This window comes from Emiliania huxleyi (assembly GCF_000372725.1).
Source record: "Emiliania huxleyi CCMP1516 chromosome Unknown EMIHUscaffold_157, whole genome shotgun sequence".
NCBI classification, from domain to species: domain Eukaryota; phylum Haptophyta; order Isochrysidales; family Noelaerhabdaceae; genus Emiliania; species Emiliania huxleyi.
The window spans coordinates 149,734-159,805 of NW_005201014.1; the positions used below are offsets into that span (position 1 = coordinate 149,734).

At 66.3% G+C, this 10,072-nt stretch overlaps 2 protein-coding genes across 2 annotated transcripts; both read right to left on the reverse strand.

Moving 5' to 3' along the window:
- Positions 1 to 1,989: 1,989 nt before the first annotated feature.
- EMIHUDRAFT_363943 (hypothetical protein) lies at positions 1,990 to 2,842 on the reverse strand. Its single transcript, XM_005785871.1, has one exon. It carries the CDS (start codon positions 2,751 to 2,753, stop codon positions 2,037 to 2,039), a length of 717 nt encoding a protein of 238 aa, XP_005785928.1. The 5' UTR covers positions 2,754 to 2,842; the 3' UTR covers positions 1,990 to 2,036.
- Positions 2,843 to 6,945: 4,103 nt separating this feature from the next.
- Positions 6,946 to 8,394, reverse strand: EMIHUDRAFT_229635 (hypothetical protein; the record flags this gene model as incomplete). Its single annotated transcript, XM_005785872.1, has 3 exons — positions 6,946 to 7,905; positions 8,098 to 8,262; positions 8,338 to 8,394. The coding sequence occupies 3 exons, from the start codon at positions 8,392 to 8,394 to the stop codon at positions 6,946 to 6,948; spliced, it is 1,182 nt and encodes a 393-aa protein (XP_005785929.1).
- Positions 8,395 to 10,072: the final 1,678 nt, after the last annotated feature.

Consider the following 10,072-nt stretch of genomic DNA (forward strand, 5'->3'; position numbering starts at 1 on the left):
AGCCAGAGGCTGACAGACGAAACAAGACGAGACCCTTTGAGGCGAGAGGAACGCCCGCCAGCCGGAGTGAGGCGCCATAAAGGCGCGACTAGGAGGCAAGATATAGCCTCGTCGTTAGTTGGGCCGCGGGTGCTCCCAAGCAGGCAGCACAAGCAGCCACACAACCCAAAAGCTCACTTGTATGGCTGCTTGTGCTGCCTGCTTGGCAGCACAAGCAGCCACACAACATCCCGCTTCATCTCGCCTCCTAGTCTCGCCTCATCTCGCCTCATCTCGCCTCACCTCGCTTCATCTCGCCTCACCTCGCTTCGTCTCGCCTCACCTCGCCTCATCTCGCCTCACCTCGCCTCATCTCGCCTCACCTCGCCTCAACCCTCATCTCGCCTCACACCTCGCCTCATCTCGCCTCACCTCGCCTCATCTCGCCTCACCTCGCCTCATCTCGCCTCACCTCGCCTCATCTCGCCTCATCTCACCTCATCTCGCCTCATCTCGCCTCATCTCGCCTCATCTCGCCTCATCTCGCCCCCCACCTCTCGCCTCACACCTCGCCTCATCTCTCGCCTCATCCTCGCCCCATTTTTTTTCTTTTCTAGACCACTCCGAGACCGACCCGCCCAAGACCGACCCGAGACCCGAGATCGACCCGAGATCGACCCGAGATCGACCCGAGATCGACCCGAGATCGACCCGAGATCGGCACAAGCGATCAACCCAAAAATGCCCCAGAGAGCCCCCTCCGGGGGGACCCCCCCTGTCGGGCGGGCGGGGCATGGATCGGGTGGGAAGTTGTCAGACGCCATTCGGGCACTAGCAAACGCATCAGAGCATCTGTGAACAATTCATGCACAGCTGAGGGCACCGCCCAGGCACGCACGGCACGGGCAAGAATGCTGTGAGCAGCATCGGACTCGACGCATAAGTGAACAGCCACGCTCAGGCGATTGGCCACAAGAGGCTGTACTACATGCGTCAAGAACGCTGACTCGTCGACTCGTCGCTCCCTGGGGCAGGAAAGCTCACGGGGCTGAGCTCGATACTGCCAGCCGCCAGAGCGAGAGTGGGAGGCGTGCCTGATGGTGCCACAGATGATGACATCGACGGGAGTTCCCGGAGCGATTTCTGGGAGTGGGTGTGACGCCTCGCCAATGTCGACGCGCATGGTGCGCTTTCACTTGGCGCAGGGGCGAGCTCGACTCGATCAGCCAAACCACTTGGCGAAGTTGGACGCGCGCAGACGCACGCTTCCAAAACCCGGCAGACGTCTCGGCCGAAACCTCGAGACCGCGGCGCCGCCTTGTGTGTTGCAGGACGGTTATGCGGGCCGGGGAGCCGCTGCTGCCGCGAGAGGACGTGATCGCGTACGCCGCATCGAAGCGCAAAGAGGACGCGCCCCTCACGGCGACCGACACCACCACCCTCACCTCCTCGTCGGCGACCGCGTCCTACGTAGCGACGCCAAGGGCTGGGTACCAGCAGCCAATCGTTTAGGGTTCCAGCTTAGGGTTCCTTTAGATTGGTGTTCCGAGGGGGGGGGGGGGCGGTAGAGTTGTGCGCGATAGACTGTGTAATTTTAACGAAAAATGCCTTTTTTGGAGCATCGAGTGAGCCCCAGGGTTCCGGCTCCTACCCGGATAGGGGGTCTGTTTACCACGGTGACACCCTATGCAATTGGTAGGTAGGTCCGGTTTTGACCGCCCCAGAGGGCCCTGCAACAGGTAGGTACCCCCTGTTTTCGTCTTTTTCACTAGGCGAATCGGGAGTCCAAGAGGAGCACAGACGGATCGGGCTCACCGTGTACGCCGCGTAGAGCCCATGGTAGGCCAGAGGGGTCAGATGAAAATATGCCCGGAACAACCACAAAGCGCACTGCAATGACTGTACTAATGCCGGGGATCACACTGCTATACTCCTTATCCTCCAGACATGTCTCTGACTAAAGATACACGAGCACGAAGTCGCGAAATTTCGCGCTCTGGCAGCGGCCGCGCAGTGTGAGCACCCCCTGCCGTGACCCCACCGTGGCGCACCGCCCACTACGAGGTGTCAGCCCGTGCGCGCTTTGCCGCGCGTGCCGCCGCGCCGCGCCGCGCCAGCTCCGGCTTGGCGAAGCGCCAGCCGAGGTGCTTCTCCTTGCGCCACGAGTCCTCCACCAAGACGGTCCAGGTGAACGACTCATCCTCGTCGTAGCGGCTGTCCTTCGGCCACTTGATGCGCACCGCGCCCCACGCAAGGACCGTCTTGCACTGCGGCGTGCGCTTCGTAGTCGTGCCGTCGGCAATCTCGACCACCTCGCCCTCCGCCCAGATGTAGTGGGTCTTGTAGCCGCGCTTCTTCGCCTGGTCCGGCACGCGATACGGCCAGCGCACCTCGAGGTGGACGTTGAGCAAGCTGGCAAAATCTGGAGGGCGCTCGGGCTGCGCGTCGGCGACGTGGTCGATCTCGCCCGCCTCCTCCAGCCGGTCGCGCTCGTCCTCGGCCGCCTCGCGCAGCTCATCGGGCGTGAGCTCCTCGCGCGCCGCCATCAGCACCTCGGCCTGCGCAGTGGGCGTGCCGAGCTGCTTGAAGGTCTTACGCCTGACGACGGGCGGCGGCGCCACGTCGGGGAGCTCGTCGTTCTCGCGCAGGTCGCGCTCGTGCTCGATCAGCTCCTTGAGGTGGCCCGTGAGCTCCTCGACGGTGCCGACGTACTCGTCCGTGCTGGAAGACCAGCGCGCCGCGAACTCGACCCACTGCAACCCGCGCGTGCGCATCTCGATCTGCTCTCGCAGCCAATCCAGCTTGGCCTGATTAGCCGTACAGCCCGATCGGCAGGCCGGGGCGCGGCACGCGCAGATGCTCCGCAGGCCCGCGTTCAGCTGCGCGACGGATCGCACGCCCCGCTCCTGCCAGCGCTCAAAGAAGGACATGCCGTACGCCCACTCCGTGACCAGCGCCTTCAGCTCCTCCTGCGACGCCGTCTTGGCCTTCGCCTTAACATACGCGGCGTACTGGGCGTTATCCGCGCGGTCGACGGCGCGCGACGGGCGCTGCGCCAGGCGAGCCCACTCCACCAGAGCGTGTTGCTCTTGCCACGGTAGCTCGTGAAAGTAGCCCAGCGACGCGTCGGGCCACGGCGAAGAACATGTCTGGCGGCGCGGTCGGCGCCGGTTCGTCGGGCGGCGTCGCGGGCTGCAGCGCAGTGCGAAGAGCGGCGAGGGCGGCGAGGGCCTCATGCCGCTTCTCCGGTGGAGCAGCGTCCAGAGCGCCTGCGCGAGGTATGCAGTGGGCAAGTCAGATGTGGCGAGGGTTGCGCGAGGCCATCGTTGCGAGTCCCACGCCTTGAAGCTCAGCAGAAATCAGACATTCAGGGCCTGCGTACGTACGGGGTCGAGAGTGGGCGCGATCAGTGCCTCGGAGCTCTTCGGAGGCGTCTCCCGTGGAATCGGCGGCTCACGCGCGTGTCAGGCCATCGGGCCCGGTCTCTCAGGCCACGCGGAGCCCACGGGGTCCGGCCGCAGGGCCGCGCAGAGCAGCGCAAGTGGCTTTGCACACATTTTGGCCAAGTGTCAGGGATGGTCAACCCAGCGAGAACGGGCGGAGGACGATCGTGTGAACGGAGGACGGCCGTGTGCGGGTGGGGGGCGGGCGGCGGCGTCGCCCGCGGCCGGGGCGGGGTGGGGCGGGCGCAGGTGAAAGATTGGTGTATACCTGTCGGAGCCATTTTCAGCCGTTGGCAATCGCCCAGGCTATCTTCCCTCCATCATCTCCAAACCCAGATTCCATCAACTGGAGACGCCGTCGGTTTTCCTACCAGGGGCTCTAACGCCGGCATGAGCAACGGGTTGGCCGATGACCACAAAGAAGAGCGGAGGAGCGCGGCTCACGGCTTCACGCAGCATCCGACAGAGAACCAATAGCAGCTTCCGCCAGCGACAGGGTTCGACAGCTGGAGTGTGCCGTCGCCGTCATCCTTCTTCAGCACCTTTGAAAGCACGCCGCAAAACTCCTCCATCTGCGCGTTCCATCCGCACGGGTGCGACTGCATGGCCGTCCGCGCGATGTCAAGCGAGAGGACGCGGACCCTCTGGCCGATGCGAACGTCCCGCACAGAGCGCAGCGGCTCTGCTCCAGGCGGCGCCACGTCGGCACTAGGCCAATGCGCACGCAGCGTCTCTGCTGCGTCCTCCGGCCTCGTCTCCATTTGCGCCCGCTTCCACTCCTCCTCCTCCTCCGGGGAGAGGGGAGGCACCGCCTCTGCAGCGGCCGTCGCCTCTTCCATTGCGGCGGCGCTCGCAGCAAACTGCCACGCCGTGCTCGCTGCGGCTGCGGCTGCCGCATCCGCGTCGAAAGCTGCGCGCTGCTCCGCCGCCGACGCGTCTTCGGCTGCTGCGGCGGCGGCAGCGGCCTCCGCCATCGCAGCCCGCACTGCCTCTTCCGCCGCCTCGGCGGCCGCGGCCGCTTCCCCCGCCATTCGGCGCGCCTGCAGCCGACGCGTGTGTGTGTGTGTGTGTGGGACGGGGCGCGGAACGAGTCCGGGCAAAAGCAAGCGAGCTCCTGGAGAAGCGCGGCGCGCGCCTCCTCCGACACGCCCGCCTCCGCCTCGGTCGCCTCCGCCTCGCCCCCGCCTCCGTCGGCGCGACGTCGCGCCAGCGCGCGAGCCACCACGGACGCGCGTCGCTCTGCGCGCGGGTCGCCGAGGAGCCCGCGCCACGGGCCGGTGCGGCTGGCGATGCGGGCGGCCGCGAGGAGAGTGCGCATGCCCATCAGCACGCCGAGTCCGGCCCACACGCCCGGCAGACCCCACCGGGGCGCGAGCCACCGCATGGCTGCCGCGGCTGGGGCGGCGGAGAGAAGCATGCCGACGGCGCAGAAGCCATAGTCGCTCGCGCCGAAGAGGAGCCTAGGCCAGCGCCGCCCGGAATACCTTACGAGACGGAGGTGGGTGCTAGGGGTGTGTGCGTGTGTGGTGTGGTGGTGGTGGGGGGGGGGAGGGAGGGGGGGAGCTTCTGTGTCGGTGGGAGAGAGGGGGAGGAAAGGCGGCTCGCCCGTCTGCAGCAAAAGCGAGCGTGTTGAGAGGCTGCGACGCGACGACAGCCGGCCAGGCGGCGGCCGCAGCCGCGAGGACGGCGGGGTCCGCCGCGAAGAGGCGGAAGAGGCTGCGCCCGCCGATACTCAGGGCCGCTGCGGTGCCCAAGCCGGTGGCGCAGCCGGCGCGCAGCGTGCGCTGCACCACGGTCCGGGCGGCGCTGGTGCGCCTCGCGGCGGCGACGTTGGCGAGCAGCGCTTGCGCCGCGATGGCGACCGCGTCGGCGAGGAGGGAGGCCGCGAGCCAGAGCTGGAGGCAGACTTGGTGCGCGGCGCCGGAGGCCGCGCCGACCCGGGCAGCGAGGAGCGAAGAGTACGAGATCGTGCCGAGGACCGCGAGGGTGCGCAGCGTGAGCACGGAGCCGGACGAGAGCAGCCGCACCACGTCGCGCCGCCGAGGCAGCTGCAGCGACGACTCGCCGCACCGCCGCAGCAGCTGGCGGAGCATCACGGCGGCGCCGGCGTACTGAGCCGCCGCAGTGGCGCCCGCAGCGCCGGCGGCGCCCCAGCCGAGGGCGCGCGCGGGGATGAAGGCGGCGTCGAGGGCGACGTTGACTGCGGTGACGGTGGCGAGGCCGAGCAGCGGCGTCCTCGTGTCGCGCGCGCCGCGAAAGGCGCCCTGGATGCAGCAGAGGCCGAGCGAGGCTGGCGCCGACAGGCCTCGCAGCAGAAGGTACGCCACCGCCGAGGGGCGCATCGGGCTGCCCGCGGCGATGCCGAGCGTGTTGAGGAGGCGGCCGGCGCCGAGGGTGAGGGCGGCGGCGATGCCGAGGCCGGCCACGGAGGCCACTGCGAGGGAGGCCGAGACGGCCTGAAGCATGGGAGTGGTGAACTCGCCCGGCTCGGACTCTGGCGACGCAGCGGCGACGAGCGACGTCGTGGCGGGCGAAAGGAAGTTGAAGGCTTTGGCGACGAGGTTGAAAATGCCCACACCGATGCCCACGCCGGCGAGGTCGGCTGTGGCGCAGCAGCGGCCGACGAAGGCGGTGTCCACGAGGCTGGCGACTGGCTCGATGGACAGCCCGACGAGGGCAGGGGCGCCAATCTCGGCCATCTGGCGGTCGATGGCCGCCTCGTCGCCGCCATCGCTGAGCGCGGGAGTGCCGAGCCTCCTTGGAGAGAGGGTCGGAGGGTGTCGGGCAAAACGTGCGAACGAGACGGCGGCCAGCGAGAGGAGGAGCATCGCGCAGCGGTCGCGGGAGGCTGCCGCCGAGCCCTGGAGCCTGTGTGTGAGCAGTGCTGTGTGAGATGTGAGCACTGGGGATGAGCAAGCAGCGGGATGGTTGTCGCCGAGCCGACGCGGCGGGTTTCTTTTTCTTCAATCTCCGCTCTCTTTTTTCGCCTCTTTTTTCTAGTGGGCGGCAGCAACGGCGACGACGGCTGGCTCAGCTCGGTCGAGCGGTACGATCCGGCTGCCAATGCGTGGCGGAGGCGGTGGCGCCGATGCCGACGGCACGCACGTATGTCGGCACGGCGGTGCTCGACGCACGACGGCAAGCTGTACGTGGCGGGCGGGCATGATGCCGGCTTCAACGCGCTCAGCTCGGTCGAGGCGGTGGCGCCAGTGGCAGAGACACGGCATTCTCCGCACACGCCATGGGCCCATGGCAGTGCTCGAGCCTCGACGGCAAGGTAAGTAAGGTAAGCCTCGACGGCAAGCTGTACGCTGTGTGGGAGGCACCAAACGACGGCTACCTCTGGGAGCGTGGGAGGTGGAGCGGTACGATCCGGCAGCGAACACGTGGGAGGCGGCGGCGCCTCTACAAAAGGTCAAATGAGACGTAAGATGGATAGAGCGGTGGGACGACGCACATCCGACACAAGACGTAGCAAACAGTCTCTCTCACGTACACGTAATCGTTGTAAGACGGCTAGCAGCTACCAGAAGACATTCCGGAGCAGCTCCATCGCCCTCGCGGCACCGGAGAAGCCCGGGGCCCAGAGCTGCGAGCGGATGCCCTCGAAGACTTGGATGGCTTGGTAGTTGATGCGGAAGTAGGAGCGCACGTCCTCCTCGGCGTGGTCCTCGTGGCAGCAGCAGTCGCCGCGGTAGATGCGCATGAGCAGGCACGGGATGAGCGTGAGGTGGCAGAGGATGCGGCAACAGCAATTCTCCCACATGGCGGAGAGCCAGTTCTCGTGGTAGACGCGCACCGAGGCGTTGGCCTTGGGGAAGCTCACCGTCAGGCCGCGCCGCCAGCCGAGCGACCGGATGTAGCCGTACACCATCGAGTGCAGCCCGTTGAAATCAAAGTCGACCTCCTTCTTCATCGCGAGCGATTTGAGCAGGTTGGTGTCATTGACGAACTTCTGGCACAGGTCGGGCACGCTCAGCCCCGCCGCATCGACGCTGGTGATGAAGCCGAATGGGTAGACGAAGGGCGTCAGGTCCACCTTGTACATGAAGTCGCGCACCCGCTCGATGTATGATTCCGTCTCCCAGTGCTCCTTGCCGTCGCGCACGACGCGCCGTCGGCGGGTGCGCCTCTCGTGGTGCCAGCCCTCGACCTGACAGCCCACGAGCGGGCGCGTGTTGTGCGTGTTCAGGAAGAGCATCAGCTCGTCCACGCTGTCCTGCAGCCGCCTGTCGCAGCTCGTGATGCCATTCCACCCGTCGTAAAACGTGCGCGCGGGCGAGAGGCCGGCGACGCTGTTGACGACCGGCATGCCCGCGGCGGTCGTGAGCACCGGCTGCGAGATGACAGCCTGCGCGCTCTCGGCGACCGGCACGCCGGCCACCAAGGGGAGCGGCTGGCCCGCGACCGGCGCGCCGCCCTGCTTGACCCCGGCGGTGTAGACGTCGGCGGGAAAGGGCTGCTGGTTGAGGGCGGCCAGCTCCTCGTCCGAGTAAAACACGGGCGTGCCCATCGGCGGCGGGGCGCCGCGCGCGTCGGAGATGCCGCTGCTCGCGTCGAACGCGGCCCGGTGGTGGCTGCCGCCCTCGTCCGCCGACTCGGTCGTGTACGCGAAGCCCGAGTAGGGATCGTTGAGCGACAAGGCGGCGGGCAGCTTGGGCATGGCGTCGGCGACTGGCGTGCCCATTGGCACGAGGACGGGTGCTTCTGGCGGGTCCACCGCGCCGAGGAGCGGCGTGGCGTGCTCGCATCCTTGACGGCGCGGGGGCGCCTGCATCTGCATGGGATGCGGCGGAAACGGTGCCTGCTGCACGACCGGAGCAGGCGAGAGCACGGGCACCTGAATCGTGAGCGGCCCTCCGGGCACCGCCCCGGGAGGTACAACGACCATCATCAATCCGTTGGGGGTCTGCACTTGGATCTGCTGGCCCTCCGAGACGCCGAGCGGAACGGTGAGCTGAAGAGTCTGCATCGTCAGCCGAAAGCGCCGTAGCACCACAGGACCCTCCTCAGGTCCCTCCTGCGCCGTGTCGAGCGCGGAGTTGCCCCGGGGGGGGGCCCGCCGAGAATCTCGCCCTTCCCCGGCATGGGTTGAAGGGTTGAGGTTGAGGCCCCCCCTCAACCATCTGGTTGATGGTTGAGACCCCCCGTCAACTCTTTAGTTGGGGGTTGAGGCCTCCGGGGCCTAGTCACAGGCTCGCGCGTGAAATGTATAAAATGAACGACGAGAGTGGGACGACCGCGAGGTGGCATGAAGGTTGCAGCGAGAAGCGGCGAGAGACTGCGAAGAGAGATAGGAAGAGGCAGCCTCCCTAGGGTGGGCGACGGCTAGCGCATCACACACCTCTCCTTAAAATCCCTGTGTGGTGGCGGCGTGCCGTCCTCCCATCCCTCCCTTGGGTTGTCTGTTTATTTCTTTCTCCTTACACAAAATAGCGAAGAAATAGGTCTTTGAGAGCAAATACACAAAAAGAACCCCGGGACCAGCTTGGCGGTAGGTGCTGCTGCTGCTGCTACGTCTTCGGTCCCCGCGGGAAGCCCCGCGCATAGGACAACAACGTCTGTCCCACACACACACAGACGCGCACATACATCATGCTCCGGGCACACCCCACAGTGTAGTGATGTGAGTACACAAGTACTAGCAGAGTGCACACCTGCCTTGCGTTGGCGGGTGAGGGTCGTAAGAATCAAAGCCTCTTGGTGCCAAACGTGCTCGAGCGCGCCGAAGAGAGACGATCTACGCTGAGGGAGTTAGCGAAAGTCCGCACGGGCAGAGGGGAGACCGAGGCCTCCGGCAGTCCGCACCGCCTCGCGAAAGGGAAGCAACGATCAACTCCAGATTGGACTTGGGTGCGCGCGCCGGCGCGTAGGTCGCGACCGACGCGCAGCGCGGGCACGTCGCGAGCACAGGAGCGCCGCGGGTGCCGTGCCACTAACCTGGTTGTGCCGGGCGGTAGGTGAGTGACGGGAAGAATCAAGAAGTGAACGCACAGCGCAAAATTTAGGAAATCGGCAAACTACAGGGTATTTTCTAGGTATACCCGGGGGTGTTCCAGGTACCCGCAAACCCCGGTATTTTGTTTGCCGATTTGGCAGATTTGGGGCCCAAACCAGCCTCAGACTCGGCTCAGAGCCCGGGAAACTAGAGGGTGATCTAGGAAAACTAGCAGGAAACACGGAAAGGAAACCAGGTAGGGTGCGAGGAAACCCTTGGACAGGCCAATGCGAGCATCGGCGCAGCCCGGGAGCAGGCGCACATCGCTTCCAGGGAGGGGGGCGCGCTTCTACTCACACCACATGCTAGGGGGGGGGTCCGACCCCCCCCAGAGGCTTCACCACATGCTAGGGGGGGGGTCCCGACCCCCCCAGCACCTTCACCACATGCTGGGGGGGGTTCGTGGCCGAGGACCCCCCCAGAGACTCGTGGTCAGACCCTCCGGGCCCTTGATTTTACGCCTCATTTCGCAGTATTTTCGAGAGGAAAATCATCCTTTGGAGCTACATGAGCCTTGAGACTGGTGCCCACCACATGCTAGGGGGGGGGGGTCCCCTCCCCCTCCTTTTGGTGGTTGCCATGGTTTTTACAACGGACCCATGCTGCCTTGTCTGCCCTATACTCCCTCGGCCTGTGCTTCTCACTTCCTACC

Coding starts and splice junctions, on each gene's coding strand:
- EMIHUDRAFT_363943 (XM_005785871.1), bottom strand. CDS start 2,753: ATGCGCACGCGCGGGTTGCAGTGGGTCGAGTTCGCGGCGCGCTGGTCT.